Genomic DNA, 23360 nt, shown 5'->3' on the forward strand with positions numbered 1-23360 from the left:
TTTTGGGGAGCTCTGGGGGGAGCTTAGGCAGGTGGGGAGGGCTCGGGGGGGGGGGGGGGTTTAGCTGTGTTTGGGGGGGGGGTCTGAGGAGGGGTCTGGGGGGGATTGGGGGAGTTTGGTTCTGTTTGGTGGGGGGGGGGGGGGGGGGTCTGGGTGGGGGTTGATCTGTCCGGGGATTTCTCGGGGGGTCCCGGTGCGTCCGTGGGAGTTCCGGTGTGGCCGGGGGGGGGATTTCTGGGGGGGTTTCGGTGTCCCTGGGGGGGGTCCCGGTGTCCCTGGGGGGGTCCCGGTGTCTCTGGGGGGTCTCGGTGGGTTCCCCTGGGGGCGGGGCTCGCTGCCCCCAAACTGAGATGGGAGGGGGGGGGGCGAGGAGAAGAGGGGCGGAGGGTCCGGCGCTGTTCCACCGGGAGCTGGAAGGAGAGAGGGGAAACTGAGGCACGGGCGGGGGCGGTCCCCGAGTCCCTCAAGCCCGGCCAGAGACACCCGGGATTCCCCCGGAGCCCCGCACACCGGGCCCGGTTCCGCCTCGGACTCGCCGGGTCCCGGTTCCCACCGACCCCAGGCCCAGCCCCAGTCCCCCGAGCTCTGTCCGGCCCCGGCCCCGGCCCCGGCCCCGGCCCCGGCCCCGGTTTCGGTCCCGCCTCACGGTCTCCCCCTCACCACCGGGCGCTGCTACCGGAGCGACACTTCCGGGAGGGCGTGACCAAGCACCGCCCTCACCAATCAGCGCGCTCGCCCCTCCCCGCCTGTACCAATCAGTGCCGCCTCCCCGCCCCGCTTCCACCAATCAGCGCCATCGCCCCGCCCTGCTTGCACCAATCAGCGCCACCGCCCCTCCCCGCCTGCACCAATGGGAAGTGAGAGGGGGCAGACAGTTCCCGCCCCCCCCCCCGCCTGCCGCGGGCAATGGGCGCGCCCGCGTTCGCGCCGCGGCGCAGCCAATCAGAAGCCAGGAGGGAGAGTGTAGGGGGCGTGGTAGAGATAAGGGGCGTGGTCAAGGGGGTGTGGTCAGGATTGCAAAGGGGTGAGGGGCGCGGAACGGACCCCGAAAGGGGTGGAAGGGAAAGGGCAGAGACCCCAATTTGGGGAGGGGTCCCAAACCCGATTTGGGGGGCACAGACCCCATTTTGGGGAGGAGTCCCAAACCCGATTTTGGGTAGCAGAGACCCCAATTTGGGGAGGGGTCCCAAACCCGATTTTGGGAGGCACAGACCCCAATTGGGGGAAGGGTCCCAAACCCGATTTTGGGGAGCCTAGACCCCAATTTGGGGAGGGGTCCCAAACCCGATTTGGGGGGCACAGACCCCAATTTGGGGAGGGGTCCCAAACCCGATTTTGGGTAGCAGAGACCCCAATTTGGGGAGGGGTCCCAAACCCGATTTTGGGAGGCACAGACCCCAATTTGGGGAGGGGTCCCAAACCCGATTTGGGGGGCACAGACCCCAATTTGGGGAGGGCTCCCAAACCCGATTTTGGGAGGCACAAACCCCAATTTGTGGAGGGGGCTGCATTCCCCCATTTTGAGGGGGTGGTCTGTGACTGTGGGGGCCACCGAATGATATTTGGGGCAGGGGGTGGGGCTGAAGACCCCCTGTGCCCCCCCATTTTCCTCTCCCCCCCCCCCAAATCAGACTCACGGTTTCGGATTTTTGCACTTTTTTTATCTCGGACCCTTTTCCAGGCGGTTCCACCCCAAAACCGCGAGGGTCCCGCCCCTCCCCCCCCCCTCCCCGAGCCGCCTGCGGCCCCCCCACCCCTCCCCCCCCTCCCGAGGGGTCCCCCCTGACCTTAGGGGGGGGGTGGGGCTGGGAAGGGACAGGATTCCCCCCCCCACCCCAAAACACAACAGGTGAGGGGGAGGCACCTGCGGGACCCCCAGCCCTGAGGGGGGACCCACAAAATGGGGAAACGGGGGGAGGAGGGGATATGGGGACCCCCCCCACAAATACAGCCCTGAGAAGGGGGTGGTAAGGAGAGCTGGGGACCCCCAAAATGGGGGTGGGGTTTAAGGACACCTGAAAACCCCAGGACCCCCAAAATGGGGGACACGGAGAGCTGGGGACCCCCAAAATTGGGGGGATGGGGTTAAGGACACCTGAAAACCCCAGGACCCCCAAAATGGGGGAACAAGGACACTCAGAGCAAAGATAGGGGGACAAGGCCACCCCGGGACCCCCAAAATCGGGGGACAAGGACACCTGGGGACCCCCAGAGCAGAGACTGGGGGGAACAAGACACCTGTAGACCCCCAAAATGGGGGCGTCAAGGACGCCTGAAAACCCCGAGACCCCCAAAATTAGGGGGGTAAGGATACCCAGAGAAGAGATGGGGGGACAGGGACACCTGTAGACCCCCAAAATGGGGGGACAAGGACACCCGGGGACCCCAAAAACAGCGGCCAAGGACACCTGAAAACCTCGAGACCTCCAAAACTGGGGGGTCAAGGACACCTGAAAACCCCCAAAATGAAGGACAAGGACACCTGGAGACTCCCAAAGTGGAGGGGTGAAGGACACCTCGAGACCCCCAGATCCCCCAAACCACCTCAGGACCCCCCAAAACCACAGGACAATGTCACGACAGTGGGAAGGGGGGGGAGAACACCCCAAATCCTGAGATTGGGGACCCCAAAACCCCCTCGAGGTCTGACATTTGGGACCAGGACACCCCAAAATCCCAAAGGTCTGACATTGGGGACCCGGACACCCCAAACCCCCCCGAGGTCTGACACTGGGGACCAGGACAGCCCAAAACCCCAAAGGTCTGAGATTGGGGACCCGGACACCCCAAAATCCCAAAGGTCTGAGACTGGGGCCAGGACACCCCAAAATCCCAGAGGTCTGAGATTGGGGACCCAGACACCCCAAAACCCCCGAGGTGAAGATGGGAAGCCCGGACCCCCCAATCCCGGAGGTGTTTTGGGGAGGGGGTGTCCCCCCAACCAAGTCCAACCCCCCCCATCCCCCCCCCACACCCCCGGGAGGATTTTGGGGATTTCTTGGGGTGTCCTAGAGGGGCAGGATCTGCTCCAGGAGGGTTTTGGAAGCCGGGGGGATCCTGTCGGGGAACTTGACCTCGAACTCGATGACGAGGTCACCGCGCTGCTCGGGACAGCGGGGGAAGGGCAGCCCCTCCCCCGGCACGCGGCGCTTGACCCCCGGCTTGAGCACGTCCTGGAAAACCATGGGGATGGAGCGGCCATCCAGGGTGGGGACAGTCACCGTGCAGCCACACAGAGCCTGGGGACACGGGGGGGACACGGGGACACGGGTCAGAGCCGGGGGACACACGGGGGGGACACGGGGACACGGGGGGGGCATGGGGACATGGGGCAGAGCTGGGGACACACGGGGGGGACACGGGGACACGGGGGGAACATGGGGACACACGGGGGGGACACGGGGACACGGGGGGGACACGGGGACACGGGTCAGAGCCGGGGGACACACGGGGGGGACACGGGGACACGGGGGGGACACGGGGACATGGGTCAGAGCCAGGGGACACACGGGGGGGACATGAGGGGGACATGGGGACACAGGGGGGACATGGGGACACAGGGGGGACACGGGGACATGGGGACACAGGGGGGACATGGGGACATACGGGGGGGACACGGGGACACACGGGGGGACATGGGGACACGGGGACACAGGGGGGACATGGGGACACACGGGGGGGACACGGGGACACACGGGGGGACATGGGGACACACGGGGGGACATGGGGACACACAGGGGGGACATGGGGACACGGGTCAGAGCCGGGGGACACACGCAGGGGACACGGGGGGGACATGGGGACACACGGGGGGGACACGGGGGGGACATGGGGACACGGGTCAGAGCCGGGGGACACACGGGGGGACATGAGGGGGACATGGGGACACAGGGGGGACACGGGGACATGGGGACACGGGGGGGACATGGGGACACGGGTCAGAGCTGGGGGACACACGGGGGGACATGAGGGGGACATGGGGACACACGGGGGGGACATGGGGACATGGGGACACACGGGGGGGACATGGGGACACAGGGGGGACATGGGGACACGGGGACACGGGGACATGGGGACACAGGGGGGACACGGGGACACGGGTCAGAGCTGGGGGACACACGGGAGGGACATGGGGACACATGAGGGACATGTCAGAGCCAGGGGACACATGGAGACACACAGGGGCCACATGGGGACACACAAGGGACACACAGGGGACACACAGGGGACACACAGGGACATGTCACTGCCGGGATGAGGGGGCACCCCCAGCACGGCCCCAGTGCCCAGAGTGACCCCGGAGTGACCCCACAGTGACCCCCAGAGTGACCCTGGAGTGACCCCTCAGCCACCCGTCATGTCCCCCCACCCATCATGTCCCTGACCCCCTCTGATGTCCCCACCTGGTGTCCCCAGCCAGACTGATGGCTCTGATGTCCCCAACACAAAAAACAACTCCCAGTGTCCCCCACAGTGTCCCTCCCGGTGTCCCCCAGTGTCCCCACTTGACTCCAACATCCCAAACACCACCAGACCAGCCCCGATGTCCCCACTGCCACCAACCCCCACACTGTCCCCAGTGCCACCACACCAGCCCCGATGTCCCCACCAGGGAATGCCACCCCATCTCTGCTGCCCCCATGTGACATCCCCCAAAAAAACAACCTGACCTCAATGTCCCCGCCAAGACCCAGCCGTCCCCGCTGTCCCCGCTGCCACCCACCCACCCCTGATGTCCCCACTGCCACCAACCCATCCCCGATGTCCCCACCGAGCCCACCCCAGCTCAGTGTCCCCATCCGATGTCCTCCTGAGACCACCCCAGCCCCCGTGTCCCAGCTGCCACCAACCCACCCCCAATGTCCCGAGACCAGCCCACCCCTGATGTCCTCACTGCCACCAACCCACCCCCGATGTCCCCAAGATCCACCCACTCCTGATGCCCCTGCTGCCACCCACCCTTAATGTCCCCACTGCCACCAACCCACCCCCGATGTCCCCAAGCCCACCCCATCCCCGATGTCCCCACCGCCGCCCCCCACCCACCCCTGACATCCCCCGGATGCCCCCGACCCCCGGCTCCGTCACCCCCCGCCCACCTCACGGAGGCTGATCCTGGCCGGGTAGACGATGTCGGAGCCCTCGCGGCGGAACACGTCGTGGGGCTTGTCCTTGAGCACGAACACCACGTCGGCCGGGATGTTGTTGGGGGTCTGGTCGCCCTCCTTGGGGAAGGTGATCTTGGTTCCTTCCTTCCATCCGCGCTTCACCTCGATGGTCAGGATCTTGTCCTCGTTCCTCACCGTCTTCCCGTCGGGGCCCAGGCGCTTGTGGGAGATCTTCATCTTCTTGGTGCAGCCGCTGTAGATTTCCTCCAGCGACACGCGCAGCTCGTACAGCACGGGGGGGTCCTGCCTGCGCCCCTCGGGCCCCCGACCCCGCGGGAAGCTGACGCTGCCGAAGCCCCCGACGTGGAAGGTGTTGAAGGCTTCGTCGCCGTCCTCATCGTCGCCGTTGCGCTGCACGAAGAAGGTGTCGAAGGGGTTGCGGCCGTCGAAGAACTCGGCGAACATGGCGTGAGGGTCGCCGCGGAAGGTGTAGGTGAAGGTGGGGCCGTTGGAGCCCCCCGGGCCGGGGGTGGGGGCTCCCCCTTTCAGCCCTGGCAATGGCGGGAGGGAGGAAGGGAAGGAGGAAGGGAAGGAGGAAGGGAAGGAGGAAGGGAAGGAGGAAGGGAAGGTGCCCGTCAGCCCCACGGCCGCCCCGCCGGAGGGCGTGGGGTGAGCCACGGGCAGGGCGTGGGGCGGCTCAGGGTGTGGGGAACCGGTTCTGCCCGTGGCGCCGACGCCGCTGACGGCCCCGGACGGGCCCCAACAGGCCCAGCCGGCTCCAGAGGCTCCCCCTGGCACACCCCGGCGCCCTCCCGGTGCCCCTCGGGCTGCTGGCCTGGCGCCGGCCGTCCCCTAGCCCTGGCCACACGGGTCACCTGTCCTGGACACCCCCTCCCCACGTCCCCAGCCCCTCTCTGTGCCACAGCTGGCTTCCATCCCTGTCCCCACCCTGGTGCCAGCACCTCTCAACCCCCCAGCGCTGTCCCCATCCCCTGTCCCCACCTCGTGTCCCCATCACCTGTCCCCATTCCCTGTCCCCATCTTGTGTCCCCATCCCCTGTCCTCACCTCGTGTCCCCATCACCTGAACTTGCCCCCTGTCCCCATCACCTGCCTCCCCCCTCCTGTGTTCCCCAAGACCCCCAGCCCTCTATTCCTCTCCCCAGTCTCCCCACCCCGACCCCCAGAACTCCCAGCTCCCCTTTACCCCCTCCCGACCTCCACCCTGCCCTCAACGCGCCCCCTCCCACACCCCCACCCCCCTCCCGCTATGTCCCCTCCCGTGTCCCCTCCCGTGTCCCCTCCCGTGTCCCCCACCCCCCATCCCTCCCCCCCCCGCTGTGTCCCCTCCGCTGTCCCCCCCACTCCCCCCGGTCCCCCCGTGCCGCCGCTCACCCTCCTCCCCGTACTTGTCGAAGATCTCCCGTTTTTTGGGGTCGCTGAGCACATCGTAGGCCTCGGCCACCTCCTTGAAGCGCTGCTCGGCTCCGGGGGAGCGGTCCTTGTCGGGGTGGCAGCGCAGCGCCTGCCGCCGGTACGCGCGGCGGATGTCGGCGGGGGAAGCCCCCCGGGACAGCCCCAGCGTGCGGTAATAATCCTTCCCCATGGCCGCCCCCGCTGCTCTGGCACCGGGCACGGCGAGGATCGGCGGGACGGGCACGGGGAGGGAGCGGAGAGGGGCGGGGGGGGGGGGGGGGGGGGAAACGGGGAGGGACCCGGGGTGGGACCTGGGGAGGGATGGGGATGGAGCGGGGATGGAGCGGGGATGGAACGAGGGACGGGGAGGGACCGGGAATAGGGAGAGGAGGGGCGGGGATGGAGCAGGGATGGGGAGGGACCGGGGATGGAGCGGGAATGAACCGAGGAATGTGGGGGATGGACCCGGGGAGGGAGCGGGGTGGGAGGGGGGTGGGAGCGGGGGATGGAGCGGGGCTGGAGCAGGGAGGAACCGCGGGATGGATGGGGAGGAGAGGGCTGGACCGGGGAGGGAATGAGAGGGACCGAGGGATGGATCGAGAACGGAGTGGACCTGGGGAGGGACCGGGGAGGGACCCGGGGGGAAGAGCACGGATCGGGAAAGGACCGGGAGAGGGATAGGGAAAGGAGCCAGGGAGGGACCGGGGAGGTGCCAGGATGGGCAGGGGGGAAAGGAGGGGCCCGAGTCTTGCCGGGGGCTGTCCCTGTCACCTCCAGTGGCAGCCTGACACTGTCACTGCAGGCTGTCACCACCGTGAGTGACACCATCCGGAGCCTCCGCTCCCCCCCAGCAATGTCCCCGGTTCAGGACCCAGCAGGGTGACAGAACACCTGGGGAGCTTGGGGGACACAGGTGGACACAGGGGGACAGGGGACACAGGGGGACATGGGGACAAGGACGACATGGGAACACGGGTATTGGAGACTTGGGGACAGGTGGCCAAGGGGCCATGGGGACACAGGGAGGGACAACCCTCCACCCCATTGTCCCCATGGCCAAGAGTCCCCACGGCCCCACGTGTCACTGTGTCCCTAAGTGTCCCCAGGCCCTGCCACATCCCCCTGTCCCAGAGGTGTCCCCATGGTGTCCAACCTGCCCCACCCCGATCTGTGTCCCCACGGTGCCCCCCTATGTATCCCCAGGAGCTCCAGTCCCCTCTGACCCTGCCCAGAACCCCCGTGACCCCCCCCAGACCCCGTCATTCCCCATGCGTTCCCCAGCCCTCCATGGACATCCAGGTCCCCATGGCTCCCCCAGTTCCCCGAGCCCCCAGCCCCTCTGTGACTGGAGCACCCCCAAACCTCAAAGCCCCCCAGTCCCCTGTGACACCCCCCCCATCCCCCAAAGCCCCCCAGTCCCCTGTGACACCTCTCCCATCCCCCAAAGCCCCCCAGTCCCCTGTGACACCTCTCCCATCCCCCCCAGTCCCCTGTGACACCCCTCCCATCCCCCAAAGCCCCCCAGGCCCCTTCAGACCCACTCAGGGTCACGTGCGATGCTTGCCCCGCCCACCCTGCCATTATCCCATTGGCCGTTCTGGTTGTCACTCAAAACCACGCCCCCTCCTCCCATTGGCGGAGGCCCCCCTCAGGCGTTCGCGTTGCCCTGGCAACCAGCGCGGCGGGAAGGGGCGAGGGTTAGGGCGGGGTCGCGGATTTTGATTGGCCGAGCCGAGTCACGCGGTCGGCGCCGATTGGCGGCGCCTTAGGTCCCACCCCCGCGAGCGAGCGGGGCGGGTCACGTGGGGGCGGCGGGGGCGGCGGGAGCGGCGGAGCGCAGCGGCGGCCATGAAGCACTACGAGGTGAGGCGGCCGCGGGGCCCTCGGGCCGGGGTGGCGACCGCCACCGGAGCGGTCCGGAGCGCCGGCGCCTCCGGTTCCGCACGGCTCGATCCCACCGACCTCGCGGAGCCCGCGCGATCCGCCCCGGGGCACTCGGGACGCGCTCTGCGCACGCGCGCCCGGTGTGGCGCTCTGCGCGTGCGCGGCAGAACGTGGCTGGCCTGGTGATGGGGCGGAGCCTCGGGAGGGGGCGGAGCCTCGGGGTCCCGGTTCACTCGGGGGTCCGGGGTGACCCGGGAGGGTCCCGGGCCGGTCCCGAGAGCCCTGAGGGGCCGCGGCCACCCCGCTCCCCCCTGTCACCGACCCCGCGCTCGGGGTGGCTCCTCGGGCACGTCCCCGGTACCCCATGGAGCTGTCACCTCCACCCCCGTGGGGACAGAGCCCCGGCGCGGTGGCCCCAGGGGTGACACAGCAGTCCCCGGTGTCACCCCCGCGGTGACGGCGCCCCGCTCCCCGCTGCGGTCACCCGGCGGTGACAGTGGCCACATGGCCAGCTCTGTCGCCACCTCGTGTCACCGAGGCTGCCGTGCGGGGCTCCGGCCTCACCTCCTGCGGTCCTGCCCTGTCCTGTCCCGTCCTGTCCCCTCCGTCCCCGCCGGCCGCTGTCCCCACCCCCGTGCCGGGTGACTCTGTCCCTCCTGTGGCCACTCCCGGGGCCACCTCCAGGGCCACCTCCGGGGCCACCAGGGAGGGGGGGAGGTTTATATTTAGCCGCCCCCGGGGCCGATCGGGTTTCGGGCGGGCGCGGTGACATGGAGGTGGCAGTGCCACCCCGTGAGGGTGGCCCGGTGGCCCCGGCCCCCGTGCTGGGGCTGTGGCCACCGGTGGCCACCAGCAAGCGGCCCAAGAAAGCGGCCGTGCTCTTCTTCGAGGTGGAGATACTGGATGCCCGCACGCGGGACAAGCTCTGCTTCCTCGACAAGGTGACATGGGGACAGCAGGAAGGGAGAAGGGACAGCAGGAGGGGCCATGGGGACAGCAAGAGGGGAGAGGGGACAGCAGGAGGGGACAGGGGGACAGCAGGAGGGGACATGGGGACATTGCGGGGGATACAACATGGGGACAGCCCTGAGGAGACATGGGGTGTCCCCACGTTGTCCCCGTGGTACCTGACGTCCCCTTGCTGTCCCCAGGTGGAGCCTCAGGCCACCGTGGCCGACATCAAGAACCTGTTCAGCAAAGCCCGTGAGTGGGGACAGGGGACAGGGATGGGGACAGGGGACAGGGACAGGTCCCCCCCAGGGCAGATGGGGACCCCCCACGGGGACCCTCGGTGTGGCCAAGGACTTGTCACAGGGCCACCATGGTCACCGTCATCATCAGAGACCCATGACAGGGCCATGGCCACCGTCGCTGTCCCCATGGGGGCTGTGTCCCTACAGTGCCACCATCGCTGTCCCCTCTGTCCCACAGATCCCCAGTGGTACCCAGCGAGGCAGTCCCTGCGCCTGGACCCCAGTGAGTGTCACCGCGGTTTGGGGTGTCCCCAGGGTGTCCCCAAGTGCCCCCAGTGTCCCCAGGGTGCCCCCAGTGTCCCCAGGGATGTCCCAGGTGTCCCAGGGTTGTCCCACCTGTCCCAGTGATGTCCCAGGTGTCCCCCAGGGATGTCCCAGATACCACCCCCAGGTGTACCCGAGGTGTGCCCAGGTGTCCCAGGTACCCCCCGGGGATGTCCCCAGGGATGTCCCAGGTGTCCCAGGGAAGTCCCCAGGGACGTCCCAGGTGTGCCAGGTGTGGCTGTCCCCAGAGGGTCGCTCGCTGAAGGACGAGGACGTGCTGCAGTCGCTGCCCGTGGGCACCACGGCCACGCTCTACTTCCGGGACCTGGGGGCACAGATCAGCTGGGTCACGGTGAGGGACTGGCACCTGTGTCACCTGTGTGTCACCTGTGTATCACCTGTGTCGCCCCTGTGTCACGCGTAGGTGATCCTGACTGTCCCCTCACCTGTCTCACCTGTCCCAGGAGTCCCTAACGTGTCTCTCACCTGTCCCAGGTGTCCCTCACCTGTCCCTCACCTGTCCCTCACCTGTCCTTCACCTGTCCCAGGTGTCCCTCACCTGTCCCTCACATGTCCCTCACCTGTCCTTCACCTGTCCCAGGTGTTCCTGACCGAGTACGCTGGGCCCCTGCTCATTTACCTGCTGTTCTATTTCCGGGTCCCGTTCCTGTACGGGCCCCGCTACGACTTCACTGCGAGCCGGCACCGCGTGGTGCAGTGAGACTGGGGACACTGGGGACACTGGGGACAGCATTGGGCACACTGGGGACAGCACTGGGAACACTGGGAACAGCATTGGGGACACTGGGAACATTGGGGACAGCATTGGGGACAGCACTGGGGACACTGGGGACATTGGGGACAGCATTGGGGACACTGGGGACAGCACTGGGGACACTGGGGACAGCATTGGGGACACTGGGGACATTGGGGACAGCATTGGGCACACTGGAGACAGCACTGGGGACAGCATTGGGGACACTGGGGACATTGGGGACAGCATTGGGGACAGCATTGGGCACACTGGGGACAGCACTGGGAACACTGGGGACAGCATTGGGCACACTGGGGACATTGGGGACAGCATTGGGCACACTGGGGACAGCATTGGGGACACTGGGGACATTGGGGACAGCATTGGGGACAGCATTGGGCACACTGGGGACAGCATTGGGGACACTGGGGACAGCATTGGGCACACTGGGGACAGCATTGGGGACACTGGGAACACTGGGGACAGCATTGTGGACACTGGAAACATTGGGGACAGCATTGGGGACAGCACTGGGGACATTGGGGACAGCACTGGGGACACTGGGAACATTGGGGCCAGCACTGGGGACACTGGGGACAGCATTGGGCACACTGGGGACAGCACTGGGGACACTGGGGATAGCATTGGGCACACTGGGGACATTGGGGATGACACTGGGGAGAGCACTGGGGACATGGGGACAGCACTGGGGACACTGGGGACAGCATTGGGCACACTGGGGACATTGGGGACAGCATTGGGGACAGCATTGGGCACACTGGGGACAGCACTGGGGACACTGGGAACATTGGGGCCAGCACTGGGGACACTGGAGACAGCATTGGGCACACTGGGGACAGCACTGGGGACACGGAATATTGGGGACAGCACTGGGGACAGCACTGGGGACAATGGGGACACTGGGGACAGCATTGGGCACACTGGGGACATTGGGGACGACACTGGGGACAGCACTGGGAACATGGTGGACAGGGACATGGGAAGGTTTGGGGTGTCCTGGGGGGTCTGGGGGGGTTTGGGGGTTCCGGGGGGTGTGGAGGGTCTGGGAGGGGACAATGGGGGGGCCCTGGGGACATTGCGGGGAGGATCTGGGGACAATGAGGGAGGGTCTAGGGACAAGTGGGGGGGAACTGGGGAGACAGCGAGGGGGACCGGGGGGTCTGGGAGGGGACGCCGGCGGGGGATGGGGACACCAGCCAGGATGGTGGGGCCGGGGGGAGGAGGTGTCCTCAGGGCTGTCCCCCCGCTGTCCCTGTGTCCCCCAGCCTGGCCTGCTGCTGTCACTCGTTCCACTACATCAAGCGGCTGCTGGAGACGCTCTTTGTGCACCGCTTCTCCCACGGCACCATGCCCCTGCGCAACATCTTCAAGGTGACAGTGCCACCTGGGCCACCCGTGTCACCTGGGCCACTGCCCTGTCCCCCCAAGGGTCGCTGCTGTCCCCTCCCGGTCCCCCCGTGTCACCTCTGCCACCTTTGTCCCCTCCCTGTCCCACCTCTGCCACCCCGTCCCCCCCCAATTCTCGCACAGCTCTGACACCGTGTGACATTTTCGAGCTGTCGTTGTCACCTGGGTCACCTCCCCGCCCTCCCGGTGTCCCGTCCGTGTCCCCTCAGCTTCCCCACTGGCAGCAGGGTGTCCCCAGGGTGTCCCCAGTGTGTCCCCAACGTGTCCCCAATGTCCCCAGAACTGCACTTACTACTGGGGCTTTGCTGCGTGGATGGCGTATTACATCAATCACCCTCTGTACACACCGCCAGGTGAGTGTCACCTGTGTTACCTGTGTGTCACCTGTGTGTCCCCTGTGTCCCCTCTGTGTCCTCATTGCATCAACCACCCCCTGTACACACACCACTGGGTGACTGTCCCTGTCACCTGTGTCACCTGTTCCTGTCACCTGTGTGTCCCTCCACGTCCACAGGGACACTGGGGTTGTCCCCATCTCTGTCCCTGACCCCTGTACCTGTGTCCCCCCAGCCTACGGTGACGAGCAGGTGAAGCTGGCACTGGCCGTGTTCCTGGTGGGTCCTGATGGGGACATGGGGGACATGTTTGGGGGATTTGGGGGGGCTGGGAAGGTCTGGAGGTGTGGGGTGGGAGATTTTGGGAGGTGGGGTGGGGGATTTTGGGGTGGCTGGGATGGGGGGTTTTGGGGGGGCTGGGATGGAGGGTTTTGGGGTGGCTGGGATGGGGGATTTTGGGGGGGCTGGGATGGAGGGTTTTGGGGTGGCTGGGATGGGGGATTTTGGGGGGGCTGGGATGGGGGATTTTGGGGGGCTGGGATGGGGGGTTTTGGGGTGGCTGGGATGGGGGGTTTTGAGGGGCTGGGATGGGGGGTTTTGGGGTGGCTGGGATGGGGGGTTTTGGGGGGCTGGGATGGAGGGTTTTGGGGTGGCTGGGATGGGGGGTTTTGGGGTGGCTGGGGGTATTTTGGGTGGCTGGGGGTATTTTGGGGGGCTGGGGGGACACGAGGGAGCAAAGGGGGGGGCTGAGGGGGGACCAAGGGGACACTGGGAGGGTCCCAGGGGAATCCAGGTGTCCCCCACCTGCTGAGGGTCCCCTGTGACCCCCCCCGTGGCCCCCCAGTTCTGCCAACTCGGGAACTTCTCCATCCACGTGGCCCTGCGGAACCTGCGCCCCGCAGGTGAGGGGACATGGGGGACACTGGGGACACTGGGGGACATGTGGGGACACAGGGATGCTGGGGACATGAGGAGACACATGGGGACATTGAGGGGACACCAGGGACATGGGGACATCGGGGGGACACCAGGAACATGGGGATATCAGGGACATGGGGACAACAAGGACATCAGGGGACATCGGGGGACACGGTGGCACAGAGGCCACAAGAACACGTGGGAGCAGCCAGGGGCTGGCAGGGGCAGGGGTGGGACATAGAGGGTGACACCTGTCCAGGGAGTGGCCTGGGGGTGATGTGTCCCACGGGGTGTCACCTGTCTGTCCCCTCTGTCATCTCTATGTCCCCATGTCCCCTGTGTCACCTCTCTGTCTCTCTGTCCCCCGTGTCACCTCTGTGTCCCTGTGCCAGGCTCCAAGACACGCAAGATCCCGTACCCCACCCGCAATCCCTTCACGTGGCTCTTCCTGCTCGTGTCCTGCCCCAACTACACCTACGAGGTGGGGACAGGGGGGACAGGGGACACCGGGGGGAGGTGACAACCCTGGGGGGCAGCCCTGGACAGGGGAGGGGAGGGGAGGGGAGGGGAGGGGAGGTTGGGGACACCGCTGTGCTGGAGGGTGTCACCCCAGTGGAGGAACCCCCGGGGGGGCACAGCGGGACTGTGAGGGAGGGGGACATGGGGGCAGCTGCCCCCACATTTGGTGACACCCCCAGCTGGTGACACCCCCAGCTGGTGACACCCCCAGTTGGTGACACCCCCATGGGTGACACCCCCAGCTGGTGACACCCCCAGTTGGTGACACCCCCATGGGTGACACCCCCAGCTGGTGACAACCCCAGTTGGTGACACCCCCATGGTGTTCCCCCCAGGTCGGGTCCTGGATCGGTTTCACCATCATGACCCAGTGTCTGCCCGGTGAGGGGAGGGGACACCTGGGGACAAGGGAGGGGCTGATGGGGGGTGGCACCCTGGCTCTGTGTCCCCTGTGCCACCCCGGGGTCCCCATGTCCCTTGTGCCACCCCACCCCCCTGGGCTCCGTGTCCCTCCTGCCCCCCCGTCCCCTCCACGTCCCTCGTGCCACCCCCAACTGCCCGAATCCCCAACCCCCCTGGGTGGGGTCCCTGTCCCTTCCTGTCCCCTATTCCTGATGTCCCCCTTGTGACAGCGCTGTCCCCGCACTGTTCCCTCAGTGCCCGATGTCCCCGTGTCCCCGCAGTGTCCCTGATGTCCCCGTGTCCCCGCAGTGGCCCTGTTCTCGCTGGTGGGGTTCGTGCAGATGGCGATCTGGGCTCAGGGCAAGCACCGCAGCTACCTGCGGGAGTTCCGGGACTACCCCCCGCTGCGGTCACCCATCATCCCCTTCCTGCTGTGACACCGCGGGGACAGCTCAGGGACATCCCCCATCATCCCCTTCCTGCTGTGACACCTCGGGGACAGCTCGGGGACATCCCCCATCATCCCCTTCCTGCCGTGACACCGCGGGGACATCTGCTGTCCCCTCCCTGCTGTGACACTGTGGGACACCCCTGCCCTGTGGGGACACTCTGGGGATACCCTGTCCCCCAGTGTGTCCCCCCCCGCTGCTGTGACACCAAGGGCAGCCCTTGGGGACACCCTGATCTGTCCCAGTCAGTCCTGCCCGGAGCCCTGGGGACAGCACGGGGACAGGGGACACGAGCCCCGTTGTCACCCTGGTGCTCACAGCAGGACAGTGACCCCACTGTCCCTTGTCCTCTCTCTGGTGGCAGTGCCACCTCCAAGGTGCCATCCCCGCTGTGCCCTCCCTGGTGGCAGTCACCAGGGACAGCAGTGGCAGCGACAAAGCCACCGCTGGTGACAATGTGGTGTCACCACGGCCCCCACCCCCCCTCCATCCCTGCAGGTGACAATAAATCACATTCCCCCACCCGTGTGCGTGGCCTGTCATTGTCCCATCCCAGGGGACACTAGGGAGGGTCACAGCCACCCCGTGGAGACAATCCCGCTGTCCCCATGCGCAGTGATGAGCCAGCACGGTGTCACTCGGCGGGTTTATTGCGTGGGGGTGGCCTTGTGTCATTGTCACCACGGTGTCCCCAGGTGTCACTCGGTGTCCCCGTGGCGCTGCCGGAGCCGTTTCTGGCGCTGCAGCAGGCGCCGCTCGCGCTCGAACTCCTTCATGCGCATCACGTAGCTGGGGACAGGTGGCGCCGTGTCACCATCGTGTCACCGCCGTGTCACCGCCAGAACACGGGCAGGCGGGTGGGGGTGGCACCGCGGTGGCCTGGTGTCCCCAAGCCCCTCCCACATCCCCCCATGTCCCTGTCACGCCCCTGCTGTCCCCACCCCTGTCCCTGTGTCCCCCATTCCTGTCACCCTGCGTCCCTGCGGTGTCCCCAAACTCTTCTGTCCTCAGTCCTGTGTTCCCCCATGATGTCCCCATGTCCCACTCATCGTGCCGGCAGCTGTCCCCCCGTGTCCCCACGATGTCCCCCCATGTCCCCTGATGTCCCCATGTCCTACTCCTCGTGCTGGCAGTTGTCCCAGGCGTGGCGCAGCTCGTGGCAGCCCCAGGGCACGGGGAAGTTGTCGCGGTGACATCGCAGCAGCCGCAGCAGGTGGTGGCCACAGAAGTCCCTCTGCTCCAGGGGCACGTGGCCCTGCGCCAGCTGTGCCGCCGAGGCCACCATGGCTGTCACCAGAGGGGATAGGGACACGTTCAGCACCGGGACAGGGTGGGGGGACACAGAGGGGACAGGGGTGGGACAGGGTGGGGACACTCACAGGGCTGTGACAGGAGTGGGGAAATGGGAGGACATGCACAGGGACACCCCTGTGGTGGCTGTGAGAACCGTCTGACGGGTGGGGACAGGGTGGGGACACGTGGGGAAAGTCACAGGGGTGTGACAGGGGTGGGGACAAGGTGTGACAGGGTGGGGACACGTGGGGAAAGGCACAGGGGTGTGACAGGGGTGGGGACAAGGTGTGACAGGGTGGGGACACGTGGGGAAAGGCACAGGGGTGTGACAGGGTGGGGACAAGGTGTGACAGGGTGGGGACACGTGGGGAAAGGCACAATGCTGTGACAGGGTGCGGACGCTCACAGGCCTGGGGACAGGGGTAAGGACAGGGCAAATGGCCACATCAGCCCCAGTGGCACCCGCGTGGCACAGGGTGACACGGGGGGGACGCGGGAGGTGGCACCAGCAAACACAAGCGGAGGTCGCGCCGGGAGGTCACCGCGGTCACGCGAGGGCGAGGACTCCCCAAGGCCACCACGCCCGCGTCCCCCTCTCCGTGTCCCCGTCCCCGCCCTCCCCGCGTCCCTTGTCCCCTGTCCCCGCACTGACAGCGGGGCTGGCGGCGCGGCATGCCCAGGTCGGGGGGGAAGGACGGCATGTTCAGCGGGTCGGGCTCTCCTTCCGCGTCCCACAGGTAACGCCGCGCCAGGTGAGCGCCCATGGCGGCGGGGCCGGGCCCGGCAGCACCGGGAGCAGCGCGGCACCGAGAACGGGCCTGGCAACTGCGGCGGCGGAACCGGAAACGCCGCGTGCCGGAAGCGGAAACGGCGGAACGTAAGGAATGGAGCGCGGGACTGCGGCGCCCCCTGGCGGCAGGGAGGACCTCCACAGTTCCCCTGAATGTCCACGAGCCCTCCCAAAAAAACCCCCAAAATATCCAAAAACCCCCCAAAGCCCCAACCCCCCACCAAAACCCAAAAAAACCCTTAAACCTCCAAAAAACTTCAAAAAACCTCTAAAATCCCCAAACCCTCAAAAACCCAAAAAACCCAACCCCCCCAAAATTCCCCAAACCCCAAATAAACCCCAAAAACCCCCAAAACTCTTGAAAACCCCCAAACCCCCCAAAATCTCAAAACGCCCCCCCCCCAATCCCAAATAAACCCAAAATCCCCAAAACACCTAAAAAAACTCCCACCCCCCCCCCAAAAAAAGAAACTCAACCCCCCCCCAAAAAAAAATCCCAAAGCCCCCACCAAACCCCACAAATCTCCAAATTCCCCCAGGACTCCCCGCACCTCTTGCGCCACCCCCACCCTTTGGGGGCACATGGGGACAATGGCCCTGGGGAGTCACAGGGTGGTGGCACCTGCAGCCTCAGGGGCAGTGGGACATCCCCAGAGTGTCCTCAGTGTCCCCAGGAGGGGACATCCCAATGTCCCAAACGGAGCCCTAAAGCCACCACGATGTCCCTAAGGGAAGTGGCAGATGTCCTACTGTCCCCAAGAGGTGACAAATGTCCCCACTGGGGCTTGAGAGAGATAGGGGACATGTTGGGGACGCAAACCCAGCCCAGGATGTCCCCAGCCAAAGAAGAGACGAGGCCACTGGAGGGACAAAGACAGTTTATGGTGACACGAGTGTCCCCAATGGCCATGCTGGGGACAAGAACGGAGCTGAGGGACACAAAGCAGCTCTGATGTCCCCAGAGGTGGCCAAGGGCCCTCAGGAGGGCTCTGGTGGTGAGTGTGGACGACTCTTCCAGCTGGAGGTGACACAGGTGACACAAGCCAAGGCCATGAGGGGTATTGCCTGTCACTCAGGACCCTCCAGGCTCTTGTACCCTGCGGCGATGTCCCTTGATGGTGACATCATCTCAACGCTCCTGTCCTGCAGGACAGCGTGGGACAAGCCCAGCAGGGACGTGACCATGTCCCTCATGGCCCTGTGACACACAGAGACACGGAACAGGACATCACGCTGTTCCCTCAGCACCCCTGAAGGAATGACATCCCTCACAGCCGTGTGACACAGCCATGCTGTCCCTGTGTCCCCGTCCCTCATGGCCATGTGACACAGCCATGCCGTCCCTGTCCCTCATGGGCCTGTCCCCTATGGCACTGTGTCACACGGCCGTGCTGTCCCCATCCCTCACAGCCCCATCCCTGTGTCACACTGCCGTGCTGTCCCCATCCCTCACAGCCCCATCCCTGTGTCACACTGCCGTGCTGTCCCCATCCCTCACAGCCCCATCCCTGTGTCACACGGCTGTGCTGTCCCCATCCCTCACAGCCCCATCCCTGTGTCACACGGCCGTGCTGTCCCCATCCCTCATAGCCCCGTCCCCACACGACAAGACCACACCATCCCCATCCCCCGCGCCGTCCCCACGGCTCAGCGCCCCTCCAGGCTCTTGTCGCGGGCGATGACGGCCTCGTCGAACTTGATCATGAGCGTGGTGCCCTTGTGCCAGTGGGCGCTGACGCGGGCGGGGAAGCCGGCGGCGCCCAGCACGGCCTCCAGCAGCCCGGCGGCGAAGGCGGCGCAGTTGAGCGAGCTGTTCTCGCGCGGCACCGACACGAACGTGTTCACCACCGGCTCCCTCTCGATCACGTAGAACGTGCGGTCGTCGTCGTTGGCCTGCTCCAACTTGTCGGCCTCTCGCCCGAACAGCGCCCGCCACAGCGGCCCCTTGACGAACAGCAGCACCCCCAGCACTTTGGTCTCGCGCCGACCCGGCCGCTCGCGGGCTACCAGCGCGTCCAGAGCTCGTAGCCCGACGTGGTGGCCCAAGCGGGCCAGCCGGGCCTGCAGCTCGGCCACCGAGGCCACGCGGCGCTGGCAGTACTGAACCAGCTCCGAGAAGAGCAGCGCGAAGGCGGCCAGGGACAGCTCCGAGCGCGGCCGGCCCAGAGCCCGCTCCAGCACCGGAGACTTCCCTCGTGTGAAGCGAGCGTCCATGGCGGCCTGAGGGAGGGCACGGCCGTCAGGGGGATGGGAGAGGGCTGGGAGGGGGATTTGAGGGGGCTACAGGGAGATTAAAGGGGGTGGGGGGTAGCTAGATAGGGTTGGGGGGGTGTGAGGGGGTTTAGGGAGGGTCTGAGGGAGTTTAGGAAGTTCTGAGGGGGTTTAGGGAGGGTCTGGGCGTTTTTAGGAAGGGGCTGAGGGTGGGTCTGAGGGAGGTACAGGGGGATTAAAGGGGGTGGGGGGTAGCTAGACAGGGTTAGAGGGGAAGTGTGAGGGGGCTGAGGGAGGGTTGAGGGGAATTAGAGGGGGCGAGGGACAACTAGACAGGGCTAGAGGGGGGTCTGAGAGGGTTGGAGGGGGGTACGGAGAGGTGAGGGGCAGCTGGATGAGATCGGGGGGTCTGAGGGGGTTAATGAGGTGTTAGAGGGGGCAAGAGGCAGCTGGGAGGTGGGAGAAGGGTTTGGGGTGGGTTAGAGGGACGGGCGAGGGTACCTGAGGGGCTCCCGGGGCCCGCAGCAGCGCTCGAGGGATGCGGGACCGCGGCAACGCCCAGCGCAGGGACGGGAGTCGCCGGGGAAGGGATGGGGGTTCGGGATGGGGGTGCCCGTGGAGGGAGGGAGGAGATCGGGGCCTGCCCGGGACCCCCGAGACCGACCTGACACCGATCCGGCCGCCGCGACACCGCCGTGCACGGGCCGTAAAGCGCGGAAACGCCGTGCACCGGCCGTAAAGCGCGGCCAGGGGGCGGGGTTCCACCGGGTTTGACCACGCCCCCCTCAGTGAGGCCCCGCCCCTGGGAGATCGGAGGGGACACGGGGGGGACACGGGGGGACATCTGGTGGCACGAGGGGAGCGGGAAGGGCCCACACGCCCGTGTGCCCCCCGCCCCTCCCCCGCGGACACCTGGGCCGCCAGCTGGGGTGGGGGAAGGGCCCGGATCGCCAATGACGTCAGAGGTGGGGGACAGGAGTGGGGAGGGGTGCGGGTGACCCCCGGGGACACACCAGGACAGGGCCACCCATGGGGGGGCACCGGGGGTCACTCCCCTCATGTGACATGTGCCCCCTGTCACTGATGTCACCTGGGTGGTCCCCCATCCCCCTGCCCCCCGTGTCACTGGTGACATTTGTGTCACACAGGTCCCCTCTGTGTCCTCAGCGTGTCACTCGTGCCACGCAGGTCCTCCCTTATGTCCCCTGTGTAACCCCCCCGTGTCCCCATGTGTCACCTCCTGTGTCCCCATGTGTCACCCCCCCGTGTCTCCGCTGTCCTTCTGCCCGCATGGCTCTGGTGTCCCCAAGGTCCCATATCCCACAGGGCCCTCACGGGTGTCCCCAAATTCCCGGTGTCCCCATGTCCCCACAGCGTGCCCAGTGTCCCTTCAGTGTCCCCATGTCCCCAGCATCCTTTCAGCGTCCGCAATGTCCCCAGTGTCCCCAGTAACCCTTCAGTGTGTCCAGTGTCCTTTCAGTGTCCCCAGTGTCCCCATGTCTCCACAGTGTGTCCAGGGTCCCCTCAGGGTCACCTTGGTGTCCCCAGTATCCCTTCATTGTCCCCATGTCCCCAGTGTCTCCATGTCCCCAGTGTCCCCAGAGTCCCCAATGTCCCCAGTATCCCTTCAGTGTCCCCATGTCCCCAGTGTCCCCAATGTCCCTTCGGTGTCCCCAATGTCCCCACTTTCTCTCCAATGGGACGCAGGGCGACATAAAGAGGAGACACTGGGCGGGGGGGACACCAGGGGACATTGGGGGGACACGGAGGGGATACCGACACCGGGGGGGACATGGGTGAGGGGACAGCAAGGACACCAGGGGGGACACTGGGGACATGGGGGGAGACACTGGAGGACTGGGGACACTGGGGGATAACTGGGAGACACTGGGGACAATGGGGGAGGCACTGGGGACACTGGGCAGTGAAGATAACTGGGGGACACTGGCGACACTCGGTGTGGCAGTGACATTGGCCCAGTGTCCCCGTCCCCCCGCCCCGGGTGGCCGCGGGGGGGATTTATGGGTGCAATTAATTAAGCGCCATTTCGTTAATTGCTCGCGGCTGCCAGGGGGGGATTGGGGACACGCGGGGGCGGGGGGAGAGGGAGCGGGGCAGCCCCCCCTGAGGGGACACGCGACACCCACGGGGTGTCACCCGTGGCGACAGCTGGGACCCCACCGGGACCCCACAGCACCTATGGGGACCCCAAAGCACCCACGGGGATCCCTCAGCACCTATGGGGACCCCAAAGCACCCATGGGGACCCCAAAGCACCCACGGGGATCCCAAAGCATCTACAGGGATCCCAGAGCACCCACGGGAACCCCACGGCACCTATGGGGACCCCACAGCACCCACGGGGACCCCAAAGCGCCATAGCGATCCCAGAGCACCTATGGGGACCCCAAAGCACCCACGGGGATCCCAAAGTATCTACAGGGATCCCAGAGCACCCACGGGAACCCCAAAATACCCACGGGAACCCCACAGCACCTATGGTGACCCCACAGCACCCACGGGACCCCACACCGGTTTCGTGGACACGCAGCACTCACCGCCCCCATCCCCCCAGCACCCATGGGTGACCCTCCCCCCGCGCTCCCATCGTCCCCGTGTCCCCCCCGTGTCCCCTCCCCGTGTCCCCTCCCCGTGTCCCCCCCAGCCCGGTATAAGTAGGGGCGCGGGGGCCGCTCCCCCCCACCCGCGATGGCGGCCCCGGGGGGGACGGAACCCGAGCGCGCTGCGGTGAGGGGGGGTCCGGGGGGACCCCCGGCTGGGGTTTGGGGGGTCCGGGGGTTCCAATGCGTGGGGTTTTGGGGGGGTCCTGGGGGTACAGAGAGGTCTGCGGGTTTCCCCGGGCTGGGGTTTTTGGGGTGCGGGGTCACCCCTGGGTGGGGTTTTGGGGGTCCGGGAGGCACAGAGGGGTCTGGGGGTACCCCGGAGTGGCGTTTGGGGGGTCGGGGGTCATCCCCGGGTGGGATTTTGGGGTCCCCTGTAAGAGCGGGTCCCCATCACCTTTGGGGGGTCCCATGGAGGGGGTTCCCCGTTAAAAGTGAGGGGTCACGGGATTAGGGGGGAGTCCCCATTCAGGGGGTCCCTGTTTCGGGGTGGGGGGTTCCTGTTTCGGGGATTCCCTATTTTCGGAGAGGGGGAGGGTTCCTGTTTTGGGGGTTCCCCGGGCAGGAGGGGGTCCGTGACGCGCTGTCCCTACAGGGGGGGTCCCCAGCCGAGGGGGGGTCCCCGGCCGAGGGGGGGTCCCCGGAACAGGAGGGGTTCTTCTCGCTGCTGAGCTCCGTGCAGAGCACGCGCATGGAGGAACAGCGCTGCATCCTTGGGGGTGAGGGGACACGGGGGGGACACGGGGGGACATGGAGGGGACACCGGAGGGGGACACCGGGGGGGGACACGGGAGGGGGGCGATGGGACCGCAGGGGGGGTCGCCGGGGGGGGCGGGGGGCGATATGGGGAGGGCACCGGGCTCACGGGTGAGGGGACAGTGGGGACACCGGGGGGACACGCTGGGAACGTGAGTTTGGGGACTCGAAGTGGTTGGGGTAGGGGGGTCCCGTGGGGGTGTCCGTGTGTGATTTGGGGGTCCCTGGGGAATCCATGAGTGACTCCGGGGGTCCATGGGTAACCCGGGGGTCCCCCGGCGTGTCCGTGTGTGATTCGGGGGTCCCCGAGGTGTCCATGGGTGACCCGGGGGTGTCCACGTGTGACTCGGGGGTCCGTGGGTGATCCAGGGTTCCTGGGGGTGTCCATGGGTACCCCGGGGATCCCCGAGGTGTCCGTGGGTGACCGGGGGGGTTCCCGGGGGTGTCCATGGGTGACCCGGGGGTCCTCGAAGTGTCCGTGGGTGACCGGGGGGGTTCCCGGGGGTGTCCATGGGTGACCCGGGGTCCTCTCCCCCCCCCCATACCCCGGTCAGGAGGAGGGGACCCGCCCCCCCCCGAGCTGGCATCGCTGCTGGACATGGTGGCGAGCTCCCAGGGCCGCAGGATGGACGAGCAGCGGCTGCCCGTGCCCAGACTGCCCGGCTTTGGCACGGGGGGGGCACAGGTGGGTCTGGGAGAGCCCCAGGAATTTGGGGCAGGGACACATGGAAGAGGGGGTTGGGCTGGGGGAGGGGGCGTCCCAGAAGTGGCTTTGGGATGGGGTCATAGGAAGGGGGGGAGGATCTTGGGAACACCCAGGGAGGGCACTCGGGGGTGGGGGCACCCCCCCCACCATGGGACCCCCACGAGTGCCCCTCCCCTTTCTTCCCACAGGACTGAGCCCTTGGAGTCCCCGACCCCCCCTCATCCCCCTCCCCATCAGAGCCACCTCAGCCCTGT

At 66.9% G+C, this 23360-nt stretch overlaps 5 protein-coding genes across 8 annotated transcripts; 2 read left to right on the forward strand and 3 right to left on the reverse strand.

The window, feature by feature from the left end:
* Positions 1 to 2984: 2984 nt before the first annotated feature.
* Positions 2985 to 6719, reverse strand: DNAJB1 (DnaJ heat shock protein family (Hsp40) member B1). Of its 2 annotated transcripts, none has more exons than XM_062511880.1 (3): positions 6503 to 6719; positions 5100 to 5659; positions 2985 to 3239 (listed from the first exon to the last, which is right to left on the reverse strand). In XM_062511880.1, the coding sequence occupies exons 1-3, from the start codon at positions 6711 to 6713 to the stop codon at positions 3009 to 3011; spliced, it is 1002 nt and encodes a 333-aa protein (XP_062367864.1). In that variant the 5' UTR covers positions 6714 to 6719; the 3' UTR covers positions 2985 to 3008. The 2 variants fall into 2 exon arrangements, with proteins under 2 accessions (XP_062367864.1, XP_062367863.1); XM_062511879.1 differs by lacking the exon at positions 2985 to 3239 and adding an exon at positions 4072 to 4107 and having other exon boundaries at positions 6503 to 6713.
* Positions 6720 to 8340: 1621 nt separating this feature from the next.
* On the forward strand, positions 8341 to 15251 carry TECR (trans-2,3-enoyl-CoA reductase). 2 transcript variants are annotated; one of them, XM_062511868.1, is made up of 13 exons: positions 8341 to 8386; positions 9298 to 9348; positions 9559 to 9610; positions 9839 to 9883; positions 10173 to 10276; positions 10526 to 10641; positions 11965 to 12070; positions 12387 to 12459; positions 12677 to 12720; positions 13286 to 13343; positions 13752 to 13840; positions 14214 to 14259; positions 14590 to 15251. In XM_062511868.1, exons 1-13 carry the CDS (start codon positions 8372 to 8374, stop codon positions 14715 to 14717), a joined length of 927 nt encoding a protein of 308 aa, XP_062367852.1. In that variant the 5' UTR covers positions 8341 to 8371; the 3' UTR covers positions 14718 to 15251. The 2 variants fall into 2 exon arrangements, with proteins under 2 accessions (XP_062367852.1, XP_062367851.1); XM_062511867.1 differs by lacking the exon at positions 8341 to 8386 and having other exon boundaries at positions 8945 to 9348.
* Positions 15252 to 15361: 110 nt separating this feature from the next.
* On the reverse strand, positions 15362 to 16856 carry NDUFB7 (NADH:ubiquinone oxidoreductase subunit B7). The gene is made up of 3 exons (XM_062511890.1): positions 16675 to 16856; positions 15848 to 16016; positions 15362 to 15518 (listed from the first exon to the last, which is right to left on the reverse strand). Exons 1-3 carry the CDS (start codon positions 16784 to 16786, stop codon positions 15428 to 15430), a joined length of 372 nt encoding a protein of 123 aa, XP_062367874.1. The 5' UTR covers positions 16787 to 16856; the 3' UTR covers positions 15362 to 15427.
* Positions 16857 to 18432: 1576 nt separating this feature from the next.
* TRAPPC5 (trafficking protein particle complex subunit 5) lies at positions 18433 to 19719 on the reverse strand. 2 transcript variants are annotated; one of them, XM_062511888.1, is made up of 2 exons: positions 19688 to 19719; positions 18433 to 19032 (listed from the first exon to the last, which is right to left on the reverse strand). In XM_062511888.1, the coding sequence occupies exon 2, from the start codon at positions 19024 to 19026 to the stop codon at positions 18460 to 18462; it is 567 nt and encodes a 188-aa protein (XP_062367872.1). In that variant the 5' UTR covers positions 19027 to 19032; positions 19688 to 19719; the 3' UTR covers positions 18433 to 18459. The 2 variants fall into 2 exon arrangements, with proteins under 2 accessions (XP_062367872.1, XP_062367873.1); XM_062511889.1 differs by lacking the exon at positions 19688 to 19719 and adding an exon at positions 19525 to 19673.
* Positions 19720 to 21732: 2013 nt separating this feature from the next.
* On the forward strand, positions 21733 to 23300 carry PCP2 (Purkinje cell protein 2). Its single transcript, XM_062511758.1, has 5 exons — positions 21733 to 21771; positions 22240 to 22363; positions 22585 to 22599; positions 22958 to 23085; positions 23295 to 23300. Exons 1-5 carry the CDS (start codon positions 21733 to 21735, stop codon positions 23298 to 23300), a joined length of 312 nt encoding a protein of 103 aa, XP_062367742.1.
* Positions 23301 to 23360: the final 60 nt, after the last annotated feature.

Source organism: Cinclus cinclus, chromosome 32, assembly GCF_963662255.1.
Source record: "Cinclus cinclus chromosome 32, bCinCin1.1, whole genome shotgun sequence".
Lineage (NCBI taxonomy): Eukaryota > Metazoa > Chordata > Aves > Passeriformes > Cinclidae > Cinclus > Cinclus cinclus.

Bases quoted from the DNA above. Each gene is read 5' to 3' on its own strand.
- DNAJB1 (XM_062511880.1), bottom strand. From the start codon at position 6,713: ATGGGGAAGGATTATTACCGCACGCTGGGGCTGTCCCGGGGGGCTTCC. The intron at 5,660-6,502 runs GTGAGCGGCGGC...CGCCATTGCCAG, and splicing joins CGACAAGTACGGGGAGGAGG to GGCTGAAAGGGGGAGCCCCC. The intron at 3,240-5,099 runs GTGGGCGGGGGG...CCGTGTCCCCAG, and splicing joins CCAGGATCAGCCTCCGTGAG to GCTCTGTGTGGCTGCACGGT.
- TECR (XM_062511867.1), top strand. From the start codon at position 9,178: ATGGAGGTGGCAGTGCCACCCCGTGAGGGTGGCCCGGTGGCCCCGGCC. The intron at 9,349-9,558 runs GTGACATGGGGA...TGCTGTCCCCAG, and splicing joins AGCTCTGCTTCCTCGACAAG to GTGGAGCCTCAGGCCACCGT. The intron at 12,721-13,285 runs GTGGGTCCTGAT...GTGGCCCCCCAG, and splicing joins TGGCACTGGCCGTGTTCCTG to TTCTGCCAACTCGGGAACTT.
- NDUFB7 (XM_062511890.1), bottom strand. From the start codon at position 16,786: ATGGGCGCTCACCTGGCGCGGCGTTACCTGTGGGACGCGGAAGGAGAG. The intron at 16,017-16,674 runs GTCAGTGCGGGG...CTCTGGTGACAG, and splicing joins GCCGCGCCGCCAGCCCCGCT to CCATGGTGGCCTCGGCGGCA. The intron at 15,519-15,847 runs GTAGGACATGGG...ACCTGTCCCCAG, and splicing joins GACAACTGCCAGCACGAGGA to CTACGTGATGCGCATGAAGG.
- TRAPPC5 (XM_062511888.1), bottom strand. From the start codon at position 19,026: ATGGACGCTCGCTTCACACGAGGGAAGTCTCCGGTGCTGGAGCGGGCT.
- PCP2 (XM_062511758.1), top strand. From the start codon at position 21,733: ATGGCGGCCCCGGGGGGGACGGAACCCGAGCGCGCTGCG. The intron at 21,772-22,239 runs GTGAGGGGGGGT...CTGTCCCTACAG, and splicing joins CGGAACCCGAGCGCGCTGCG to GGGGGGTCCCCAGCCGAGGG.